This window comes from Manihot esculenta, chromosome 9 (genome assembly GCF_001659605.2).
Source record: "Manihot esculenta cultivar AM560-2 chromosome 9, M.esculenta_v8, whole genome shotgun sequence".
Classification (NCBI taxonomy): Eukaryota; Viridiplantae; Streptophyta; class Magnoliopsida; order Malpighiales; family Euphorbiaceae; genus Manihot; species Manihot esculenta.
This window is the reverse complement of record NC_035169.2, coordinates 11,933,192-11,958,656: the sequence shown is the minus strand read 5'-3', so window position 1 is coordinate 11,958,656 and position 25,465 is coordinate 11,933,192. Positions and strand designations below refer to the sequence as shown.

General features: G+C 33.8%; 4 protein-coding genes across 16 annotated transcripts; all 4 read right to left on the bottom strand.

Moving 5' to 3' along the window:
* Positions 1 to 1,340: 1,340 nt before the first annotated feature.
* On the bottom strand, positions 1,341 to 6,901 carry LOC110622118 (interactor of constitutive active ROPs 2, chloroplastic). Of its 4 annotated transcripts, none has more exons than XM_021766518.2 (5): positions 5,986 to 6,901; positions 4,919 to 5,022; positions 3,771 to 3,951; positions 1,836 to 3,520; positions 1,341 to 1,743 (listed from the first exon to the last, which is right to left on the bottom strand). In XM_021766518.2, exons 2-4 carry the CDS (start codon positions 4,936 to 4,938, stop codon positions 1,850 to 1,852), a joined length of 1,872 nt encoding a protein of 623 aa, XP_021622210.2. In that variant the 5' UTR covers positions 4,939 to 5,022; positions 5,986 to 6,901; the 3' UTR covers positions 1,341 to 1,743; positions 1,836 to 1,849. The 4 variants fall into 4 exon arrangements, with proteins under 4 accessions (XP_021622210.2, XP_043816457.1, XP_021622215.2 ...); XM_043960522.1 differs by having other exon boundaries at positions 4,919 to 5,008; XM_021766523.2 differs by lacking the exon at positions 5,986 to 6,901 and adding an exon at positions 5,745 to 5,978.
* Positions 6,902 to 8,023: 1,122 nt separating this feature from the next.
* Positions 8,024 to 16,819, bottom strand: LOC110622320 (ribonuclease P protein subunit p29). Of its 5 annotated transcripts, none has more exons than XM_043960482.1 (8): positions 16,628 to 16,819; positions 10,979 to 11,224; positions 10,724 to 10,797; positions 10,368 to 10,633; positions 10,102 to 10,170; positions 9,939 to 9,997; positions 9,167 to 9,271; positions 8,024 to 8,483 (listed from the first exon to the last, which is right to left on the bottom strand). In XM_043960482.1, exons 2-8 carry the CDS (start codon positions 11,193 to 11,195, stop codon positions 8,386 to 8,388), a joined length of 888 nt encoding a protein of 295 aa, XP_043816417.1. In that variant the 5' UTR covers positions 11,196 to 11,224; positions 16,628 to 16,819; the 3' UTR covers positions 8,024 to 8,385. The 5 variants fall into 5 exon arrangements, with proteins under 5 accessions (XP_043816417.1, XP_021622482.2, XP_043816416.1 ...); XM_021766790.2 differs by having other exon boundaries at positions 9,167 to 9,268; positions 16,628 to 16,816; XM_043960481.1 differs by lacking the exon at positions 16,628 to 16,819 and adding an exon at positions 13,277 to 13,495.
* Positions 14,513 to 24,827, bottom strand: LOC110622321. Of its 3 annotated transcripts, none has more exons than XM_043960485.1 (2): positions 24,324 to 24,827; positions 14,513 to 15,178 (listed from the first exon to the last, which is right to left on the bottom strand). In XM_043960485.1, exons 1-2 carry the CDS (start codon positions 24,604 to 24,606, stop codon positions 15,009 to 15,011), a joined length of 453 nt encoding a protein of 150 aa, XP_043816420.1. In that variant the 5' UTR covers positions 24,607 to 24,827; the 3' UTR covers positions 14,513 to 15,008. The 3 variants fall into 3 exon arrangements, with proteins under 3 accessions (XP_043816420.1, XP_043816421.1, XP_043816422.1); XM_043960486.1 differs by lacking the exon at positions 14,513 to 15,178 and adding an exon at positions 23,291 to 24,095; XM_043960487.1 differs by lacking the exon at positions 14,513 to 15,178 and adding an exon at positions 24,117 to 24,217.
* Positions 20,860 to 22,801, bottom strand: LOC122724705 (E3 ubiquitin-protein ligase BIG BROTHER-like). Of its 4 annotated transcripts, none has more exons than XM_043960489.1 (4): positions 22,462 to 22,801; positions 21,853 to 21,953; positions 21,603 to 21,757; positions 20,860 to 21,341 (listed from the first exon to the last, which is right to left on the bottom strand). In XM_043960489.1, the coding sequence occupies exons 3-4, from the start codon at positions 21,741 to 21,743 to the stop codon at positions 21,093 to 21,095; spliced, it is 390 nt and encodes a 129-aa protein (XP_043816424.1). In that variant the 5' UTR covers positions 21,744 to 21,757; positions 21,853 to 21,953; positions 22,462 to 22,801; the 3' UTR covers positions 20,860 to 21,092. The 4 variants fall into 4 exon arrangements, with proteins under 4 accessions (XP_043816424.1, XP_043816423.1, XP_043816426.1 ...); XM_043960488.1 differs by having other exon boundaries at positions 21,857 to 21,953; positions 22,462 to 22,800; XM_043960491.1 differs by lacking the exon at positions 22,462 to 22,801 and adding an exon at positions 22,295 to 22,401.
* Positions 24,828 to 25,465: the final 638 nt, after the last annotated feature.

Here is a 25,465-nt window from a genome sequence, read left to right as displayed (position 1 = left end):
TGTTGGACCTGATTTCTGGGCTCAAATATTGATAAAGCATTTGATTTTTGATTTTTGTGTTTTATTAAAGGAATTATCAATCTGAAGGTAATTAAAATTTCGTTTAAATTCAATATAACATATTTTAATTATAAAAACTCCAAATCGGTTTTAAATTTGGGTTTAAGTTGTTTAACTCGTTTGTAATTTTTATTAAAACTAGTTAAATTTAATGTAAAATTGATTTTTAAGAATATAATACATTTACTTTCTATTTGCGAGGGAGGGAAAGATGGAAAAGAAATTTTCAAAATCCATCCCTTTCTCAAATTGTGCATTAAGAAATGTGTTTTAACGTAATTTTATTTGGATTTGTTATTTACATGGTAGGATTAAATTAACCTATTAAAATCTAAACCCAATTTATATTAACAATATTGAAATTCGTTCAGAATAGGATTACCATGTAATCTAAATTATTTGAATTTGTACAAAATTGAAATATTATTATCCAAATAAAATCTAAATAGTTTTATATATTTTAATTAATAATTTATATAAAAAATATTTTTTATTAATAATTTTTATTTAAAAAATTTAATATTTTTAAAAAATATTTAAATTTAAATTTTTAGATAAAAAATATATAAAAAATTATAAATATTATTATAAATATATTTTTTATATTAAATTAATTATTTATATAAACGGAATTTCGATAATGGTATCTATACATACAACTCAAATCTGATTCGAATCAAACCCATACCGAGTATTTTTTTAAAATTCAAACTCGTTCCAAATTCGATTATAACTTTACAAATTCATCCTATTAAAATTCGATCGACTCGTATATTCAAAAATACTCGATCCCATTGCCATTCTTAAGGATTATATTTGATCTAAAATGTATCTAATGTACCTTATAAAATATTTTGTAAAATTTAAAGAGCTATCAAAGAAAAAATATCCAAAAGAGTTTTTAAACATTATAACTCAATCCTTTCAACCTACTAAACTTTATAGTCAAATCACACAAATATTACCTTTATCTTCATTTCTTATGTTGCATTTGTATTTCAACTATTTATCTTCATTTTCTACGCTGCATTTGTATTTAAACTATTTAGAAGAATGATTTTCTTAATAATAAAAAGAAAAAAATTCAAATAATTTTGTAATTATGTATAATTTTATTTATTCAAAAATGAAAATTTTGTATGTTAAATAAATAAAATTTTCTATTTCAAACATGAAAATTGATGAAAAATACTTCAATTCACTTAAGAAATTTTTAGTTCCAAAGGAGGGGTAAATGCATCTAGATCTGCATAAGGAATGCCACATTGCTTGAAAGCTTAGTCTCCCAAGCATTTTGAGACAGTCTCTTGGAGTAGATGTATTTCAAAAAAATCTAGAACAAGGGAAGAACAATTCTTTTTCCACATAATTGATTAACCAATTCATTAGCTAAGTAAAATCTGGAAAGAAGTTCCAGCACCACAGTGGATAATACAATATAACTATTCTTCCATTCTTCTTCTATCACCTGTTTCAAGACCCAATTGCTTCGTACTGCAGACAAGAACATGTCAAGGCAAAGGTATGCAATACTTGTCTAGTTCGTCCGACAGCAAAAAAAAACACTAGGCAAACCAACATGGAGATTCTGAAGTTCATAGCCCTTCCACATAACTATACAGTAGCTTAGTAAGAGCTTAGTCCTTAAATTTATCCACCATATTGAAACTTGGCTTCAAAAACCTGCAAGGAATAAGAACAAGAACATTCAAGAACTAAACCAACTAAAACAACACTGCGAAAAGCAAATTTATCCAAGTAAATTGGAAGGCAACCTGCCAGGTACTGTCTACTTCTGACCCTTCTTCCACAAGACCCCAATCTTCTTCAACATGTTTCCATTTTTCTTCTTTGGTGAATCATCATCCATGTCTTCTAAGTAAGGTGAACCCATAATGCCACCAATAGTATTACAGTTGTTTTCAAGTGAACCAGTTCTTTCCATAATCTTCCCACTTTTCCCTGCTGAAAGAATAGCAGCAGCTGCCTCAGCTGCCTTCCTCCATTGGTCTGACTGCACCTTTAATTTCCTCAGCTCTGCTTCCATTTCTGTGTTTGCTGCCTGGGCTGCGTCTAGCTGCTCAGTCAATCGAGCTGCTCTTTTGCTACTTTTATCTACTTCCTCTGTTAGATGACTGAGTTTCACCAGAGCCTCTTGCTCTGCAGCTTTTGCTGTTTCTGCTAAGGCAGCAGCTTCATCATGGACTTGACTCCTCTCCATTACACCTTTCTTGACTTCCATCTTGAGCATTTCATTTTGCTCAGTTATGCTCTGCAATTGGGTCTCCTTATCCAACAGGCAAGCCTTCAACTCTGCTATATCATGCTCTAAGTTCTTTATTTCCATTGTAAGTTCAGATTCTCCATCACTTGGCTGCTGATTTTTCCCAATCTTCAAATTCAGGCCCTCATTCTCCTCTGAAATACTCTGTAATTTAGTTTCCTTGTCCATGAGGTTAGACCTCAACTCTTCCATATTACTCTTAGCCTTCTTTAATTCGGCTTCCAGTTCAGCTTCTCTTTTCCCAGATTCTAGTTTCACTTGTTCAACTTGTTCATAAGCACTTCTAATCTGCAACGTGCTCTGAATATATTCTTCATGGTACCTTGTCTCAGATGCCTCCAGGGCAGATCTCAACTGACCCATTTCAAATTTCAATGAATTCAACTCAGCTTCGAGTTGTTTTTTTTCCTCATTTTCACCTCGTTCCCCTGAAGCTTCAACATCACCTGTCAGACTCAACAATTTTTTGCCACTATAAACCAAATCTGACTGCAGTTTGAGAACAAATTCCTCCAATGATTTTACTTGAGCTCTTGATTGTTCAAGCTCTAAGGACAGGGAAGTATAAGCCTCCATGGATTTGATGCCATCTGACTGCAACATTTCTACAGTTGCATTTGCTGTTTCCAATTGCATTTGAGTTTTACCACCTAGTTCTAAGGCTTGAGCTTCTGACTCCCTGCAGTCACTGAGCTCAGTTTTCAGTTTTTTTGCAATTGAGAGAGTTTCAGTTAGTTCCATTCTCAAGCCCTCTAACTCAGCATACGCAGACTCTGCATGTTTTGTTTGTACAGCTTCAGATTCCACTACCATTTCCAGCTGACCTTTGAGCTTCTGGATTTCATTCATGGCAGAAGCTAGTGCTGTAGAATCAATGGAGTGCTGCTTCTGGACAGCCTCTAGTTCAGACTGCCAAGCTTTGTCTCGATCATAGGAGATTTTTTGAAGTTCTTGAACCCGAACATCCTCAGAAGTAGAGAGTTCCATCAGTTGCTGTTGGGATTCCTCAAGTTTAGCTGACATCGCTAAGAGCTGCTTCTTGGTGTCTTCAGCATCCTGCTGAGCCCGCCTCTTCCATGTCTCAGATGTGTTTAGTTGATCCTTTGCTTTCTTCAGATCCTCTTGAAGTTGAAGAAGCTGTAACTCTAATTCAGGTAATCTATTTGGGCACTTTTTCTATAGCTCAAAAGACAAAAAGAAGATGAAAACCAAGTAAATGGACAATCAAATTGGTAATGATAACTTGTAAATAAATCTTAAAATAGAAAGGTCTTTTGTATCACTAAGACACCCTGAATGGTGGACATATTCATTTGTCACAATTAACATCTGATAGGCATCTAGTCATTTAGAGTGTTCACTGCACACACTGCTTTCCAAGTCAACTTCCATTCAACGTGAGCTACTACAAATAAGCAATGAGTACCTCAGATGCCGGGCTTCGAGGAGATCTGCGTTCACGTACTTTCGGAGTTTTGTCTTTTGGAGTCTTACTAGTTGGATTTACAGAAGGAGAGTCAGAATCAGGTCCAGGTATCTTAAGTTTTCGGGCAGTCCGTGGTGTTGCAGGAGATTTTCTTTGAGGCAATTCTGAGGAGGAGCCAGCTCTGCTCTCAAAACCAGTAGAATATCATTAGACATGCATTAAAATTTATAGAAAAAGGAAGAACACTATCTCAAACAACTGATGCCAAAAGAAACAATTGAGGCATATAAAGAAGTGACAAATTGAAAGAATGTTTTGTCTAAACATTTTCGTTCAGAAATAACAGAATGGATTAACATATTTGTGCATAGTTAGCTGATACAATTTCAAACCTGCCTGTCACCTCTCAGATCAATTAAATATGTTCAGATTCAAGAGTCACCCACCACATATATTGCTGCACCACCAGTTTAGAAATACAAGCTTTTTTCTACTTGAAAGAATACTTCCCTTTCTCTATTTAGCATCTTTTCAGATAATAGCCAACACATTCATAATTATTGCTGCAGAAGTTGAGTTATAAAGAAGAATAAGAAAACATGATTCAGGTGGATAAGTCAAGATACCCATTATGGTTGAGGCAGATATATCAATTTATGCATTGATATATAAGCTTCTGATTTAATAATGGTGTATCAACATCCACACCCGAATGAAATGTAATTCAGATGAGTCGTTATAAAGCTTATGCAAGGCCTTAAAACCAAAAGTAGCTTTCAACAAAAGTTGTAGATATACAGTCTAAGAAGAGTCTTTCACTTTCTAGTTTATATGGCTGTGCTAGAGATTCAATTAAATAGGTATTTTTGTTATAACTTGATCCATTGCTTACATAAACTAGTTTTCCATCAAGTCCTATCGATCAAATTTAATTATGTATCCACCTTTGTTTGCCAAAATTTTTCTTTGACCATTAATACATAAAATGGAGAAGGGCAAGTGAATCTAGAAATATAAAAGAAATGAAAATTGACTGGAAAATGTGATGCTATGTGAACATTTAATGAAGCAAACAGCATAAAAAAAATCATTCATAGGAAAAAAAACACAACACAACTAATTAAAGCGCTTAGAAAATGAAATCTTGCCTTGCTTTTGGAGTCTGCATTATTTCTTTTCTCTTCCTGAGGATAAGGGATTAACAAGCAAATTATAAGTCCTCTTCTTGAAACCCCCACCTGACACACACCACCTACAATAGTTCAGAGAAATATTTGGGTGAGAAAGAAGATCAAAGTAGAATCTATTATATATGTGTGTAGAAGAAAAAAAATGCATTAACTCAACAAAGGGCAGCCACCTCTAATTAGCTTGTAGAGACCCTAACAAACAAGCAAGCAAGCAAACAAACAATACAATCCCTTCAAAGAAACTCCTCAGAAACTACTCCCACTACTACCAACCAGAAGCATAATACAAATTAATAGGAAATCAAGAAGATGCAACAAAAAATTCCACTGCAAATCTTAATATAATCCATTTTAGTAATTTCCCTTGTCTCCCTTTCATTTACTCCTGTACTTGTGTCCTGCTCCATCCACATTTAATAGCAGACAATGGCCCAACGAAAAGATAAATGATACTAATAACAAATGAACAAATTGCTTTAATGTGTTCTTGCCTACCCACCTAACAGCTTTTCCAACTCAAAGTAAAATTTAGAGAAATTACATGATACCAGAACACAGTGAATTAAAAAAATGGAAACAAAGAAAATAGAACACAGAAGAAGAGAGTTTCCTTAAATTGCATGACACAATGTTTCAGGGCTTGGATCGAGTGGGCCTTCAGAAACTCAAAAGCCATTGAGAAATCATAGTCTTGAGAAATAAAATATTCATCCTTTAAGGCAATTAAGGCCTATAAAAACAGCAAATAATCAAGAACAGACAACAAAAATAAAGCATTACAAACCTTGACGCCTTGTGTTAATAACCTGTGTGATAAACACTTAGATTTAATAAAGAACTCTAATCTACAAGAAGCCCGAAAACCCATTAAAAATCTCAAATTTTTCCATCAAGCATCCAACAGTGAACCACAAAGAAGTAGTAGAAGAAGGAACAACCTCAAAGAGAAAACAAGTGGGAAAAAGGAACTCCATTGATAAATAGACTGTTGTAAGTCTATAACAGACAACACCAGAGTTTCTTACCTGAAAATCTCTCTGCCTAGAGAAGCCTAAAGCTTTGACTGAGTTAGTGTAGGCACAAGTTTTTAATCTGAAAAAATGTGAAAGAAAAAAAAGTTTCAAACCCCTAGAAAACCCTAGTTTAGCAAAACCAAACAGGGTCTTATGTCAGGCATTTGCATTCAGCTACTTCTCATTTGCATTTGCATTAGTTTGCTGCTGTTACCTGACAGTGGAAAAAACAAACAATATAGAGGGGATAGTAAGCAAAAGCTACAGTTCATATATGCAGATTGCAGATACACACTTGGGCTACCACCTTTTTAATATTAAAGTAGTAGAATTATATAATTTATATTTCAATATTCCAAAAAAAAAAAAAAAGCTAAAAACAACAAGTTTGCCTCTATGTTTAGTGCAAATTTAAAACAAAACTCCCAAAATAATAATAGTTTAAATTTCTACTAGGTCTAGAAGCTACGAAAGAGATTGAGAAAAACAAAAGCAGCCAAGAAACAAAATTTTGATAATGCTACAGACTTTAGAATGCTCAACGGTAGTTTTTTTCTTTTTAGAAAAAAAAAAAAACATTTGAACGAGAAATGACAAAACCAATTCATTCAAGGAACTTGATTAAACTGTATCAAAAAGATAAGCTACCCAGTAAAATGGAATCCTTTTAATCAAATCCAAATGACGAGCAGAACTGTTTATGGAAACAAATCAAATTTTATTACTTCATTTATTGTTTCTTCTTTTTTCACTTATCTACCCAAGCAAATCAGAGTAGACATGCCTCAAAAGCTTCCTTAGAATATAAATGAATTTAGATTCAATGAAATTAGAATAGTTTATCTTGGGTGGATTGCAATAAACAGAAAAAGAAATGGTGAATGAAGTTTTCCAAATTTCAAGCATACATAAACATGTGTTCTGGCTTGTTGTTAGGGAAGGGGAGATTAACATCATGGAGGTTGATATTTATGGGAGTCCTTGTAGGTGGAGTAAAACCTAATTACTTCAGTGGACCATCCAAAAACTAGGGCTATGTCTTTGTGTTTATATAAAACCTAGGATGAGAGAGACACAACACAAATAATACTTGTCACATGATACTTAGGCCATATTTTCCCCATCATGTAATAATGGTGTACTTGAGCTTTCTTAAAATGCTCCATGGACTTCTTTAAGACGCTTTAAAAAGGATTTATAAAAATATTTATTAATTAATTTTTATGTATAAGATATTTTAGATTGATGGCTAATCGGATTTCAAAATTTTAAAACTTTTAAGATAGTTTTTAATGTTAAAATATGAATTAATGGGTTTGAGAATCGAATAGTATTTTTTTTCTCTGCTTAAAATGAACAAGTGGACACTATAAAAGATTCTTTTTAGAGGCCCAATAATTGAAAGCCTTGAGATGTGTGGATCACAATTATGATACCTTTTGGGGGATTAGTCCAAGACCCTATCATCAAAATAAAGGGAAGAAAGAGGATGTCATATGCTTAAAGGTGTTTGCTTTGTTTATAATGAAAGCAACATATGAATGATGATATAGATTACTGGCTTTGTGGTGTTGTTAATAATTTGCCTTGAATTCCAATCAACCAACATAACTAATGTGACAACTCAATTTTTTTTTATGGTTGGGTATGTTTATTTTTGGAAGAAAGGCAAAATAAACTAATAAGAAGAAAGAAGATTATGGCTAAATGCTAAAAATTTTATTAAAACCCTCTCCAAGTTTTCTATCTTTCTACATAAACTATTTCATCTTTTTTTATACAACATTAAAATAGACAAGATATCAAGTGAAAACATTTTGCAATTAATTTCTTCTTTATTTTAGTCATCTGTCTGAGAACCAAGAGATCAAGGCTTCAACCACAACTTTATTTCCTGTTCATATAAATTTTTGCAATTCTTGAAATTGTCTCACATGAGCTATCACCATTCTGCAATGCATCTTTTACCTGTCTGTGCTTCCTTTAGTTATCATGATTTTCTTAATCAATTTTATAATAGATAAAATTAACGGATATAATAATTAGTAAATTTTTTAAAAATAAAAATAAGAGATTTATTGAATTTCAAATAGTAAGTTTACTAACAAAATACGAAGACTCATCAAATGTCTTGTAACATCAAGCATCAAAGTACTGTACTGGAACTTATGAAAGCCAAGTAAAAAGGCCAATTTGAGAACAATGCCCACTTACCATATACTTAAATGCTATACAGCAAAAAGGCTTACAATAAAAAAAATTCCAACCTTTTCACAAAATTTTCTGACAACCTAAACCTTATCCCTTCTTCCCATTTTGCTTCAGTCAGGATCTAGCAAAACCCAAATGGAATAAAAATTATTTTTGGTTTACCACCAAACGGATTCCTGAGATTAAGTAGAAATATGATTATCACAAGCCCAAATTTCTGGAGGTCAATTTGTCTCCTTGCAATGTTATCTTCCAGCAATCAACTTGGAAAATGAAAACGGAACACTTTTTGGGCACTACTGCAAATACCAACAATAATAAAAAAAAAAATTAGAGCCAAAATACACACAAAATTTAAAGGACTAGGCAAGTAACGTAAAACAGGTAAGCTTTAAACTTCTCTACTGTTTTGTACAGTTAAACTTTCAAGCTAGGAAATACTCAGGTAACCACAGAAATGGCAACTCAAATCACAGATGCTTCGTTCAAGGCATTACAGCGTCAGGTTCTTGCAAACCATAGAAGTTTACCCTGGTAAAAGGGTGGTCTTGAAAAGCAAAGCAGAATTAGACCATTCATGTTAGATGACTTGGATCTACCATTATCATTCGGCCTTCAAGTAATTTCACTTTTTATAACACATGAATGTATATAGAATTTCATATTAATAACAAAAATAAAGAAAATATTTTTATTTGTGGGAAAACCATCGTTATTTAACTTAAATTTCATCAATAAGTGTCCATTAACCAGAAAAGTTTGAAGTAGTTGTCCAGCTCAACAGGTAACCAAAGTAGAAACCACAAAATATAGAGCGCCCATGCCAAGAATTAACTATAGTAGAGGCACAACCGTCTGGTGGAGGGTATGCCATTTGCCATACAGTGAAAAAAGAAAAGCATAGTAGCATCACATTTATATATGGACCCTGCAATCATGGATATTAATTAAATAGTATGAAGTATGCAGCTAAACAAATTACCCCAAAATTTGTCATCTTCTGCCAGTATCCCAAATGTTTCTGCTGTTTCACGAATCATTATACCAGTAATTCCAGTGAAAGATGCTACCTTACATTGAGCAACTGCTAGAAATAGAGAAAGAGGTTAAAGTAGCTTATCAAGCATATGAACAACAATGACTTGAGCCAGAAGCATATAGAAATTGTACTGACAAATCGTTTACTGGTGGTGATTAGTGCATAGGTTTAGTTTATACATGCATTAATCCTGATGGTTCAACCTATGTGAAATGATGGCTTACAAATTAAACTGACAAATCATCTTAGAACTTCCTTAAAGTGAAAAATCCAATATAAATTGGAGCTGAGGATTTCTGAAATGTTCATAATGAACTCGAAGTAACTCAAGTGTCCAATTAAATGATTGTTGGATTTGTTCTTATCCAACAACAAGACACATGAAGGGACTCATCTAAGCAAACATCGGGACATTGTTCAGTGTCAACTGGATTTTTTTTCCTCACTATTGAGTCCTTCTCTAGCAAGATGATTTAAATGATGCTATCAAAGTTTTACAACCACGAGCACAGCAGAAATTGGGTGTTCCCGCATGTGATTAGATAATCGTTGTTGATACACCTGAAATTAATACTAGTAGTCCTAAAGTTGGTTCGATACAGTTAAACACAGTTAGGCACAAGACTTAATTTTAAATTTTTATCGAATGCCTCTAAAGTTTCAAAAAAGCAAAAAAATTAACTAGTCTAAAGCAATGTCACCGAAAGGAGACTACCAAGAATAACAGCACCATGTAGATCTGCACTAAGAAGACACTGGGCCAATTGATTTGTCCTGCAAGATTGAATCAACTTCTTATACAATTTCCACAGACTAAATAACAAGCATAAGAATTGTAGAAATGCAACACTAAAAACCAACAAGAATGAATATCCCACCCAGTATTTTTGAGAAGCTGCATCACGTAGCCTTTCCACATTTCGTGCATTGGCTTAAAAACAGTGAACCTGTAGTTTTAAAACCAACCTTTAGAACAAAGCATTTCGAGAGAAATAAAATAGAACTCAGAATAAACATTTTTTCCATGGCAGGCATCTCTCCGTTCTTTGACTAGAAGGATGTTGTCCTCCACTAAATGTATAGAAATAGCATCTAATGTAGCCAAGCGCATATGAAAATGAATCACAGGTGATGGTAAACTCACTTTTGGCGATCTTGGGGCAGAACAAATGATCCACATTTTTTATGTTGCTTCATGGACATGTGCTTTTTAGAGCGCTTTGAGTGGGCTTTCAAAGCTCTTATATGAGAGCTGGTAGATTTGCCACGTCCTTGTACATAATTATCAAGAAGGATCCAATTGTCAATCTTTTTGCTTCTAGACCCTTGTAAATATTTTTGAGCAGAGTCACCATGTTGAAGAAGCTCATGTAATATCATGTCCACCATGCTTCCTCTTTTACTCTGAAACTGTACAGTACCATGGAGTTATTAAGCCAAGAAACTCAAGATAATGGTAAAGCAGCTCCTAGGGTCTCAGTTTGGACAGCAAATAGGCACCTTATTTGTTGTCAGAAGGTTCTCATATACAGGATGAGAGAGCTGAGAATACGCTGGACCATTTTCCTGAAGATCTACAAACAGTGATTAACCATGATTATCTAACCAAATAAAGAGCATAATTTCTCCACACACTAATTGTGCATTATTTTACATATAAGCAAAAAGAAATACACAAAACTCACATTGGAGTAAAAGCATATACATATAAGCATAAAGAAAAAGAATTTAAAACCAATAAGGCTAAGGTAGAACCTTTTTTTAATGAGCTATTCAAACAGGAAGGAGTGCTTGGAGCAGGAGGCAAGTGCACTGGAGGAGCAATGGAAGAAATGGAGCTGGTGGTATTGTTATTTTCGTTTTGGGTTTTCTTTTGTTGCTGAATTAGCTCAGCTTTGGCTACAGCAAATCTTCTCTCCAATGCCTCCAAAGTGCGTTTTTTCTGACTCTGAGAAGCTGTATCAGAACCCATTGAAGCTGGGTGTTGTTCAGCTTCTAACCCTGTTAGTGCGACCGATAGAAACCAATTTTAATCACAAATTAGGCAATCTCACCATAAAATGCAACCCAGTATTTACTAAAGTATTAATTCTAGAAAATTAGAGCAAAAAGTCAAAATAAAAGCTTAATTATCAAGAATCATAGAACAACAACAAAACATCAAATATCTATCAGCGAGCATTAGCAGACTACAACATCAAATATCTATCAGCGAGCATTAGCAGACTACAGAATTAAAAAACTGAAGGGCAATATATGCTAGCCCAGCCGTCCCTCAAATTTTAACCCATTTGACCTGCGTTTCTTGTTATCTATAAAATAATAAAATAGCAGTTAGATAAAATAACAACACATCATACAAGCAACAAGGGGTGGATAAAAGTTTCCATAAAGAGTGGCTTTGTGAATAGGGGTAACCTTCAATATGTTAATTATTTTTAATGAACACAAGAGATCATAATTTGTTGTGAATAGGGCTGGATCCCCCTTTTTTGGAAGATTTTGATTCGTTTTTTAACAATGGTCGGTTAGGGTTTTCTTCTTTAGATTAATATTAATAAATCCTGACTTGAAATTCACGCTTCTAAAGTTTCGGTTTCAGTATACATTTATATATACAGATATAGGTTTTCGAGTTGCTAAGTGAACTGAACCTTTCGTTTCAGCTAGAATGGCGGAGGTAAGAGGAGGGAACACGTGGTCGGAGGAGCTTGCTAGTCTGGTAGAGGATACCGGGATAAGATATTCTGTTGCTACTGCCGCCGGGAAATCTATGGCGCCGCTGTTTAACAAAACGGGGTTTATCAGCGACTACGGCGGTGAGGAAGAAGCAAAAACGGAGAGTTTGAAGGAGCAGGTGACGAGGCTTTTGAAATCGTGGGGGGAAATGCTGCTGGATTTAGGGAAGGGGTGCAAGGATATTGTGGAACAGAATTTGATCACGGAGGATTCCTTTATAGTGCGAAAAGTTGGAAAGCCAATGGCTAAAGTCTCAAACCGATTTAAGATTTTGAATGAGCTATTGCCCGAGGATCGCGACCCAGCCCTCGCCTGGACTGTGATTCTCTTCGTTTTTGTACTCGCGCTTGCTGGTATAAGTTTATTTTTCCATTTTCCTTCACGGCATTTCAAAAGGAGTTCATATTTTACTTTCTAAGGGGCTGTTTGGTAAAACGAATTTCATAATTGACTTTAATTTTATATATGACTAGGGATGTAAACGGTAAGGTAGCCGCAAAATTGAGAGTATTTAAATTCGAACCCGATTATATATATAATTTTTGAATCCGTCTCAAATCTATTTAATATTTTAATTTTATTATTCGAACTCGTTCCAAATCCGTTTAATAATATCCGCACAATACCCGAATCTGATTTTTTAAATTCAATTCAATGACAAAAATTAGCAAATAAACTATTTAACATTTGCACAACCCAGCAAACTCAGCGGTATCAATGACAAGAATCGGCAACTCAGCAACCCAGCATAATCAGATTAATTGTTCATAAATTCTAAAAATCAACAGTATCATATTAATCAAATAGCAAATAATTAAATTTTTTAAAAGTATCTAAATAATCAATTCAATAACAAAAACTACTAAATAAACTACCTAACAGTTGCATAACCCAGCAAACCCAGCAAACCCAGCAGTAGAAGATCAGCAACCCAGCAAATAATGATTTATAATCAATTGTTCATAAATTCTAAAAATCAACAGTATTACATTAATCAAATCAAATAGCAAATAATTAAATTTTTTAAAAGTATCCAAATAATCAATTCAATAACAAAAACTACCAAATAATCTACCTAACAATTACACAACCTAGCAAATAATGATTTATAATAAGATAATCAGATTAATTGTTCATAAATTTTAAAAACTAACAGTATTACATTAATCAAATAGCAAATAATTAAATTTTTTAAAAGTATCCAAATAATCAGATTAATAGTCCATAAATTCTAAAAATCTTTAATAGCAACTAAAAATTTTTAACAACATGCATATAAAAGATCTTGATTATCAAAAAAATTTGATTGCAAACCTGAAGAAAGTTCCAGTCAAAGGAAATGTCGCCGACAACGATTGGGGAGAGGCAAGGGTCCAGCGTCAATGAACAATTGAAAAGAGTAGATGTCACCGACTGGAAGAGAGAAGGAGATATCGCCATGCCGACCGGGAGAGGGAAGAGTTGTCTCCGACTGGGAAGTGTGAGATGCCGCCGTTGGAGAGAGAGAAGGAGATATCGCTGACTGGGGAGAGAGGAGATTGGGGAGAGAGGCCTTGATTGGGAAGTGGGAGATGTCTCTGACTGGAGAGAGAAGTAGATATCGCACTGTGGAGAGAGAAGATTTATCGGGAAGAGAAAGGTGGGCTGCCGGCAGTCGTCATTGAAGTGGGGGAGAGGCGTCGACGAAGAGAGAAAAGGGAAGCAGGGAGAGAAGCGCCGACGGAGAGAGGAAAGAGTAAAATGAAAAAGGAAATTAGAGGTAGTTTTGTTAATATAGCTAATCGGGGATTCGGGTATTGGATTCGGGTATTCGATCACCTAATCCCGAACCTTACCCGAATCCAAAATGGGTAAAATTTTTTAAATTCGAATCCGTCCAAATCCGTTTGGTAAAAGCTCAAATTCGTCTTAATAGGATTTGACGGATCGGATACCCGTAAAAATCCGCCCGCGTGCATCCCTATATATGACGTGTTTATTTCACATAGTTTCTTTCCTCTTTCTCCTACCTTTCTCTCCCTCCCTTCTCTTTCTTCTACATTTCTCCTACCTTTCTCTCCCTCCCTTCTCTTTCTTCTACATTTCTCTTTCCCTCGCTCTCTTAACTTAGTAATTATAATTTATTTATTTATTTCTTTAATCATTGAGGGTAATTTAGAAATGTAAGAATAAACAAACTTCAGTTATGAAATTATAATAAACAGAAAATAAAGGAAATTCCAATTCTAAGTTTATAGTTGATTTGAATGGAATACTATGTAAATTTCTCAGTTTAGAATTACCGGTCTAGATGCTTATGCAGCTATATGACTAGTTTCATATTTCACAAGGATGAATTGTTATGATTGAGAAAGTTTATACAGGTAAAGGCGTGAAAAATTGCTTGGTTATTAGTGTCATAATATAGTTCTGCCATGCCATGTATCACGGGTAGAATACTTTTCCCAATGAAAGCTGCAATTTGAGAATACTAATCAGCCTTCCCCTAAAGAATGCTAACTTAGACAATAGAAATGTACATTGCAGAAGCTAAATAAGAAAATCAAAGAGTTAGAAAATAATAGCCAAAACACTCTATTAAACATATATGTGAGAATACAAAATCAAGCTACGTACAAATGCCTCACTAAACTCTAAAAAAAATGCCTCACAAGTGTACAAGAGAGTATGGCTCTCACTTGTTGCTCTCAAGGTTGCTAGACAAATGCTCCAACACTCCTATTTAGGTATTCCACATCCTTAACATACAGTGGAAAAGCTCTCACCAATTTGTGGCCAGAATTCTCTTTTCAGAAGTTTTAAGAACCAAACCGTTGAGAGAATTTTGGATCTATGGCCAGTCAACTCACGGGACCCGTGGCTGGTGGCCCAGAATTCTCCTTTCAGAAGTTCCGTAATTTCACACTCCTGATAGAATTTTGGATCTGTGGCCAGTCAACTCACGGGACCCCTGTGGCTGGAGAGAACCTGCTGCCCTGCAGGTTTCTGGAAGTTTCTGGACAGCTATCTGCCTACCTTGGGCGCCACTGGCCAATTGTGGGCCGGTCTAGAATTTTCGTAGGCCAACCAGAGTCTCTTGACACCTTCCCGCGCGCCCCAGGTCCTTCGGAAAGCTTCCAGCGCCTTCCAGCACATCCCAACGCCCTGCATTGCCTTCCTGTCGCTGTTTTGTATACATAATTAATCCTGATGTCCACCACTGGCAGAGTTTATGGCCTTCCTATGCAATTGAGTTCTAATGTTAGTTCCATTAAACAAGTGCCCTTGATACAAACATAGGCCAGCCTTTAGAGAGTTCAGGCATGCTTGTATAGACATTCAAAACTCAAAAGCTCTGGTTGGTTAATAATGTAATTCCAGAGTTGATAGACATTCAAAGAAAAGTTTCATAGGTAAGACCAAGATCACGGGAAAAATGATGCTTTCAATATCTTTTCACCAATGATCTTCTAAAAATTTTCTTTGTCACAATTCTAAAATAGCCAGTAGAAAAAATAACAAGGGAAACAGAATAACTCAGCTGATCATAAATAGACAAGCATTATAAGAATGCTTGATTGTCTTTCCATGGCTTGACCTCAAAGGAGGGCATTAGTAGTCTCCTAACCTGCACAACCATTTTAATACCCGAGTCTCCCCATTAACTGCTAAAACCTCTTAATTTTATCTTATAAAGTATAATTTAGTACCTTTCGTAATACTTGCAACATTGTGCAGGTACCCAACATATAAAATTGTAAGATCCCATTCTATTGTAAATTTATAAACATTGGAACTTCACTGATAAAGAAATTGAAAAACTTGCTGCTTCATCAATAGATCATAGCACCTGAGTGGCATGTCCAGAAACAATGAAAAACACCTTTGTAGATAAGGGTGGGACAAACCAAATACGCACGACGCCCAGAAGTAGTCTAATTACTTGCTGTGCCACACATCAATACGAACACGCACAAACACGGCAATACCAATTATCAAGCAACAACTACAAGTGAAGTAAATTAAATTTATGCAGACAATCCTTCAATTAAAGGTATAAGGAAAGGGCGGGGGGAAGAAAGAAAGAAAAAAGGGACCCTGCCTCCAATAATCCAATTCTTAAAGAAATATATTATAAGCATGTCCTCTAAGCCGAGCCTAAATCATAAAGGTAAATCAAACTATCTCCTGGAAATCAAATAACCCATCTCCAAAAATAATTTTCTCAGTGCCAAAATTGAAGAGAAAATTCACCCTTTAGCCAATAAGCTAAAGCATCACCAATAAACCAACCAAGTGTTGTATTAATGCAAATATCATTGTGAAGTAAGAATCAGACATAACTAAATCAGGCAAACTTAACCAACTCTGTTCCAGGAATTTGATTAACGATGAACTTTTATCTCCCATATAAAGATTTAACATATTGATAAAAAGTACAGAAATTATAAATGCTTTACAAATATGAAACAAGAAAGAGAAAGATATATCCACATTATTCACAATTTCTAAGAAGAGTTGAATTGTCGATTAAGAAAAAGGTATCATATCTTAAATGAATCCAAGCAGACAGTAAAACTGAGATCTCAGGGCAAAAATCCTAAAAATTTCACTTCTATGAATGCAGATTTTGCAGGATCAAGTAATTGGAAATTGATAAAAATTTTGAAATCCATGAAAGCTTACCACGTTCTGAAATGACGTAGGAGAGTGATCGACGAACTCGAAAACGTCCTCCACGTCCACCGTTGATCAGTTCCGAAAGATCGATATGGCCTCGTTAAATAGGCAAGAGAAGATTCTAGAGAGGGAGGGAAGTGATCGAGACAGATCCAAATTCTAACTCACAGAATGCGAAACCGGGGGATACCTAAAGCGGGTTATAAGGAAAGTTTTATTTTGACCCTCAAATCTTTTAAATATTTATGTTTGTGCCCCAAAATAATATAATGTTTAGTTCAATCCCGATCTTGGCCCCGGGCCACCCCATGTAAACAAAGATGTCCTCGGTGAACTTTGAGGGTATAAAATTGAATATAATTGATAATTGATAGAAATTTAAATAGTGAAATTAAATATTTGATAATATTTTAAATAATTAATTAATATAAAGATTATCAGCTATATTTCAAATTAAATTTCAAATTTTTATTGAATAAGCAGCCGTTTTAATTCTATTTTTTATTTATATCATATTAATCTTTATAATTTATTAATTATAATTATTAAATTTAAAATTTTTATATTAATAAATTTTTAAATTTATAATACTTAATACATAAACTAAAAATACTAAAATAAAATTAAACTAGTTATACATCTATTATTATATGATAAAAATTATACATAGAATAAAAATAATTATATCTTAATTATTATATATATTATATAATAAATTAATATTTTTAAATTTATTTCATTAATATAATAAATTAATCTATATTTTTATTAATTATTTTATACATAAAAAATAATAATTATATATAATTTATTTAATACTTAAAAATCAATTATCAACCATTAATAATAATTATTTATTGAACGGTTGTGTTTTTTTTTTCAAGATTATTTGTTGAGTAACAGGCCATAATATAAACCGGTATGAATAGATAAAATTATGAAGAAAAAACAGGAGGCCCTACTTCAAGCACGTGAGTCACGTGTTTCGATCATGATTTTTGTTCTTGTCAAAAGTTTCATTGATAAGAGTGAGGATAAATATGAATAAAACTCATAACACAATATGATATAAATATGCAGTGAAAAATAGAATTTCAAAAAATATTATTTATATAAAAAATTATTAGAATTTAATTTTTGAGCAACTAAAAATTAGATTTTGGGGTGTCGAATTTCAATTGAAATTAATTTTAAAGAATAGCAATAATTTTAAAAATAAATAAATAAACACATGAAAAATAAGACTTTTATTAATGAGAAGGAAAACCAAGGATAAAGGATTGCACATCAATGTATAAGGATAAGATACACATCCTTTAAAATCTAGAAAATAAGTAAAATTGAAAATATACTACATTATTGGATTTTGATTGTCATTATCAAGTTGTTAAGTGTCCTTAATCCATTCAAAAGTTTAATTTATGTTTAACTCATCACAGCTATAAAATAGCATATTTTTCATATAGTTGATATTAAATGAAATTGGAAATGATTTCTATAACAATAAAATAAAATTTATTTATAATATTAATGAATGGATATTTTTTAAATTCAAGCGGGTGTATGAATCTCAAATAAATTTGACTCATATCGAATTAAAAATGATTTCAATTCGATTATTTCACAAGAATTACAACCCAACTTTTCTGTGAATTGACTTGCAATATCAGCAAGGAAACTGGCCGTTGCTATAAACCCTCCGGATCCAATGACTACAGTAGTGTGAGGCCAATATTTGATCAAGTTTATCCATCAGAGGAATCTACCCACTACACGTGCTTCAAAATCTGCCAGTATACTCTGTGAAAATGAGTTGTAAATGATTCTTCCTATTTTTGTGCAGATGTGTAAAGTATAGATTTGGTTTGTGTGGGAGTCTAGAAGGGTTTAAGGGGATTGCTGTTATGGTTTGTATGAATTAATCGAATACTCGTCTTTTCCTCCATTTCATGTTTGTTAGCCTCAAACAGTGAATCTCAATTGCATAAGCAGTTAAATTGAGCTTGTAAATGATTTTGTACTCTACTTTTTCCCTCAATTGCAATAACTTCAAAAGAGAAAAGCTTGCCATTGATATATACACAGGGTGGGTATGACCACTTCTCTGCTGAGAACAGATGAAAGATGAAAGATTCATCTTGGAAAAATTGAGGTATGTGTGCTAGCATGAGGATATCCAAAACAAGAGGGAAAATAGTATGGTCTACCAACACTGATCAGTTTTCCACCTCCTAGTTGGTCGGAATCCTCGGATGTTGTTAGATGCAGAATACAAATCATAGTTAGCTCTAGCTACAGAATCAGATAACATGGCATATGCATTGTGGATTTCTATAAAGCGTCTCCCATTATGACTGAATGAAGTGTGTCTGGATGGTAAGTTTAGCTAAGCATCTCTATGCAGCTTTGATCTCAGTTTGGGAGGCAGTTGGTATTCTAAAGCATAATATATAATTATTCATTTAACTATGTGTTAATTTTCTTGTAATGTTTTGTTTATTTTGGCTTAGTAAAATGTGTTCCATGTAAGAAGATATTCTATTCAATATTTTTCATATCTTTTATTCGTTAAGATATGGATTGCACCAATAGCATAAAAAGCACAAATAGAAAAGCAACTGTATACGAAGCGCAAAAACAATAGAATCATCGCAAAAATGAAAGTTTTTTTCTTCTTTTTTTTTTTCGATTTTTCTTGATCTATAATATTGGCAAGTGGACGCCAATTTCATTAAGATGACTTTTTTAAGAATAGAAAAATTGCAATATTATCCCTATATTTTAATGAAATGTAAAATTTAATTTCTTTTATTTTTAAAAGTTCTATTACTGAATTACAATCAAAGTTAACTTACTATGAAAAATTATTAGAATGCCCACTAGTATATATTTTTTCATGTAGAACAATATCTCCAAAATTTAATTAAATTTACAATTTAATTCCTTAATTTAAATTTTACATTTTTTTCAATTTATTCTAACATTGGTATAAATTTAACCATAAATACTTTATTGTTTATAAATAAGTACCTATAATTTTACAAGTTGATCCTACATAATGTATTTATTTACAAATATGTCTATATTTTTATAAATTTATTCTTAAATATTTTAACTATTTACAAATAAATCCTTATATTTTACAAATTAATTATGAATATTTTAATTACTGACAAATAATTTCTATAATTTTATAAATTAATCCTTACATAGAGTTATTTATGAATAAGACTAATTTTGCAAATTGATCCTTATATTTTACAAGCTAATTATTACATATTTTAATATTTTAGAAATAATCCCTACAAAATTTTATAAATTAATCCTTATATAATATTTAAGGAACCAATTTGTAAAATATAATGGCTATTTATAAATAACTATAATATTTAGAGATAAATTTATAAATTTTAAAGGCATATTCTTAAATATTTATAATATTTAGTTATTAATTTGTAAAAGACTGCTAAAAAGTATGCATGTGTATTTGAAGAAGTTAAACAGTTACCACCATTTCGAAGTCACAACCATTTTATCCCATTAATACCAAACGCACAGCTTGTCAACATAAGGCCATACAAGTACCCATATTTTGAAAAAGCTGAAGTTCCAAGTAATACAGCCAAGTAAGAGCCCATATGCATCCCTTGTTTTATTGGTTAAGAAGAATGATGAGATATGGAGATTTTATATAGACTATAGAAAGTTAAATGACCTCACTATCAAGGATAGGTTCTCTATTTCTATTATAGATAATCTGTTGGATGAATTAAAAGCAGCCAGGTTCTTCTCCAAAATTGATTTGAAGGCAAGCTACCACCAAATACGAATAAACACAAGACAGCATTTATAACACATCAGGGGCACTATGAATTTACTGTGATGCCCTTTCGGTTGTCTAATGCTCCAGCTACATTCCAAGGGTTAATGAATCACACATTCAAACCTTATTTGAGGTAATTTGTACTAGTATTTTTTTATGGCATACTGAGTAGGGATGGCAACGGGTAGAGTAACCGCGAAATTGAGAATACCCAAATCCGAACCCGAATATATGTAAAATTCCCGAACCCGTCCCAAACCCGTTTAGTATTTTAATTTTAATACCCATACCCGTCCCAAATCCGTTTAACAATACCCGCACAATACCCGAACCCGACCGAATCCGATTTTTTTAATCAATTCAATGATAAAAAATTTAAAGATTTGGATATTATAACTCAAATAACAAACCTGAATTAGAAAATTTAAATATACTAAAACAAAATAAATATATAGATAGTTCAGCATGATTAGGTCCCACTGCCACTTTTAACATAAATATTTTAGTTTACTAATTCTATGGATAGTTCAGTATCTTTCCAATCACCACTCTCCATCCACTATAAAGTTTTAATGAATATCTTTACCATCATCCCCCATAGAAAAATAATCATCCATCTAACTGGGAAAGATAACACCAAAATGAAATTCAGAACTTACATTCCTCAGGATCATTTTGAGCACCCATGTTTTCATTTCCTTCCCGTTCTGCGCTTACAGCAGCAGTTGGCACATTAGTCATAGTTGAAGAATTCTCCAGAGGCCTTCTATAATCATCAATTTGTGGCCCGAGAGCATGGATCTCATAAGCATGACTATGATCATAATATAAACTACTCCCAGATTGGGACAAGCTGAACTTGTAGAGATTTGCATTCATGGATGGGTACACACTTTCCTGCATATAAGAAGGAATTTCACTTTGAAAAGTAAATTAATTGAAACTCAACAATGTTCTTCTATTTATACATAAAACTTAAAACACCAATACTGTTTAACAAAAGAACACTTAAAAACAGCAATAAAAATTGGTACACATTTCAAATAGGTACTATCACAGATTAAAAAAGAAAGGCCAACTTAATTTTTTCATAACCAAAACAGAACAAAGAGAAATTATACCTTTTTCAGAAACAAAATGTTCTCAATTTTAAGGTACCTGAATTTGGGAAGCCCCATCAAAAATGAAATTCACATGTTCATATGTAAGGCCTTCAAAATATTCCATAAAGCTTCCGGCAGAATTATAAGGGTAGCTAGTGTTCATGTAATGAGCTTCCATATATGGATTCCAACTCATTTCAAGGCAGTAATCTGTCAAACAAGTAAGCCATAAGCAAAAATGAATTGGTTTTACATTTTGAAGTGAATTAAATTGCATAGAAGCAAACAAAATGGTAGATACCAACCTACCCTCAAATCTAAACTTGCAGATTCAGTCAGCTAGTCAATGTGCGCATCAATACACTGTCTCCGAATTACTTTATTTTCCACTAATTATCCACCGTTTCTGCAAAAGAAACAGGAAAGTGCAAATCAGCCACAAAGTAACCATAAACACGAAAGTACAAGAAGCTCGTGGGTAAAAAATAACCATCACAATAATTTTCTTTCTTGCCAAACAGAAAACGAGAAATCAAATTACACAATAAACAAATTTAGCTCAAGACATCTAGAATCTTGAAACAAATTAAAAATATAGCTAAATTTAAAGCAGAAGCATAGAAACTAGAAGATGATAACCAGAAAGGAAGATGGTAATTACAGTATCAAAGAGAATAAATTGATCTCGAAAACAGGTTAAGTGATTAAAGATACAAAAGAAAAGAAAATGTGAAAAACATGTGGTACCGCATGAACAAGAAGCAAAATTATCTGGGGAAAATGAGAGAAAGGTGAAATGAGCGGATCGAGAGATAGAGATAATATTAATATATATCGACCAAGAATAGCGTGATATTTATAAGAAAAGAGAGGTAAAAGAATCGGCATTAAGCTAGTAGAGAGTTGAGACGTACTCTTTCTCCGGCGAGGTGGTGAGAACTGAGAAATGGCTTTCTTCTCCCTTTCTCACTCTCACAGCTTCCTCTCCCTCTCTCTCTCTCTCCCGACGTCGACGTTTGGCGTGTGGCGCCTTTATGCTGTTAGTCCGCTATTGGACTAGAATTGAGAGAGAAAATTTATCATCGCTTGGGAGAGAAACGAGACGCCGTCGGTGATCAGTCGGTGATCACTGGCTGCCGGCAGTAGTCAGTGAAATGGGGGAGAAAAGCAATTGAGAATTATGGGAAGGGAAGCGGGGGGAGAGAGGCGCCGACGGAGAGAGGGAGCTGTGTATGACCGAGTAAAATGAAAAAATAAATTAGGGATTAGGGTTAGTTTTGTTAGTATAGGTATCCGGGTTCGGGTTCGGGTAACGGGTATCCGATCACTTAAATCCGAATCCTACCCGAATCCGAAACAGGTAAAATTTTTTAAATCCGAATCCGCCTAAATCCGTTTTGTAAGAACCCAAATCCGTTCTAATAGGGTTTGGGCGGATCGGATACCCGTAAAAACCCGTCCGCCTGCCATCCCTAATACTGAGCACCTTCAACATGTCTTTGAAGTATTAAAACAACAACTTTGTGCCAAATTGAGCAAATGCTCATTCGGAAAAATAGAGGTGGATTACTTGGAACACATTATTTCAGCAGCTGGAGTTTCTACTGATCCTATGAAAATTCAGACTATCATCAACTGGCCTAGCCCTTGGGACATTAAAGAGTTGAGGAGTTTTGTAGGGCTCACAGGAAGTTTGTCCATCATTATGGGTCAATCTCCAGACCTCTGACTGAATTGCTGGCTGCTATGTCTAATGCACCTGTTTTAAGGCTTTCATACTTCATTAAACTCTTCGTTGTGGAAACAGATGCTAGTGGGACTGGTATGGGAATAATGTTGCAACAGGAGGGACATCCCATAGCATTCATTTTCAAGGATTTTGGACTAAGGATAAAAGGCCTATCTGTCTATGAGAGGGAACAACTAGCAATTACAATTGCTGTAGCAAAATGGAGGTACTACTTAGAACATGGATTATTTTTCATTAAAACAGACAATGAGAGTATCAAGCAAATGCGACAGGATCAATTTGCAATATGATGACCTAGAAGCATTGCATGTTATTAATATTAAACACATCTATCTGTCAATCCTCCTCTTCCTCTGATATATTCAGCATGAAACTTCCTATCCGACGATCATATCCACCCCAAACACTATGAAATCAATTCATTCAATTGCAAAGGGTCATATAATGTTTAACATATTCAATTTTCAAAAACTACTTACTTGTCTTCCATTTTATCCCATCATAACCAAAAGGTGCATAATTAAAAACATGACATAAGACACAAGAAGTTGCTAATCTCTTAAAAACAAAAAAAGAAGAAGCTTGCAGCTAGGTATTAATACCTATATACAGCATAAGCACATACTTTTAATCACCAACAAGCTCTAGATCAAGCAAACATGTGATCGCGGCCATTTCAAACAATTCTTAGTAACAATCTCTTCCCAAAATTGCAGATGAGGTAATCCTTGTCCAATTATGAGCGATCCATTATAAATTAATTTAATTGAATGATGAAATTGTTGAATTGATAAACCGCTGTAAAAATGCACAATTTGGTAAGGGCACATTTTTTATTATCATTCTCTTGCCTACCCATAGCAAACCAGGTAATCCGAATCATAACTTAACCAATCAATTTCTTGAAAGCTGAAAATGACCTTAATTTAAAAAAAAAAAAAAGAAGAAAATCTAGCTCAAATAATTCAATACTCTCAAAATTCATCATAGTAAGGGAAACCGAATTAAACAAAGAAGAAGACTTACAAACTTCATGATCGCTGCTACTGGAGTCCCATTGAGCCCGACCCATGGGCTCACCTACAACGCTACCGTGATTCAATGGTAATCCATTAGCGGTCCACACATATTCAGAGCGGCCCAATTCCAGCGCTGCGGATTTCTCCTTTTCCATAGGAGATGCGGCAACTTTGGTGCCGGAAATCGTCGTGGGTTTCTTGTTATGTTCTTCGATGCTTTTGTCCAAGAGAGGACTCGACTCCTTGTGATCGCAGTTGTCGCTGAGGTTGTTGGTGGTGGTGTTGGCCATTTTGAGAAGAAAGAACGAGGATGAAGTTCAACAGATCAACGGGAAAGAGATTGACAGGTCGACGAGAAAGAGATTAACGGAATTCGACGATTCCTTAGGGATTTTAATTTCGACTGACTGTGAGTGAATAGGGGTTCGGGCTGGGGGAATCGGGAATGAGGAGAACGCCTGAATCAGGGTACGAGAAGGGCTGAAAGGGGAGCGCTTGGCCTAGTCAGTAAAATCGGTTATTTAACACAATATTTACAATATTTAACGCATTTAGACGGAATCGAATCAAAAATTAAATAATTTTAAATATATTAACTAAATCAAATAAAATATTTTAATTAATCGAATTAATAAAGGATAAACTGTAATTTAGTACCTCTGATCTAGTGAAAAATAACTTTTTGTCCCTCTGTTTTAAAAAACTTTTAATTTAGTCACTGTGATTTTTAAAAATTATGCGTTTAGTCCCTCCCGTTAGATTTTCAGTTAAATCACCATTAGTCTTAGTTAAAAGACTAAAATACCCCTCATTAATATAATTCTCTAACTTGCTCTAACCTGTTCTCCAATTCGATTTATCAAAGCAAACGAGAAATAGAAGGTGGAGCTCCATTTCTCTGACCCATCTGGATCTGTCGAACCTCATCTCTATTCGGCAATCTGTCGAAGCTCATCTCTATTCGTCAATCTGTCGAACCTCATCTCTATTCGAAAATCTGTCGAACCTCATCTCTATTCGTCAATCTGTCGAAGCTCATATCTATTCGGCAATCTGTCGAACCTCATCTCTATTCGGCAAAGTTGTGGCGCTTATCTTATAAAGATCAATCTTAGGTAATATATATATGAATTACTTGGTTAAATATAG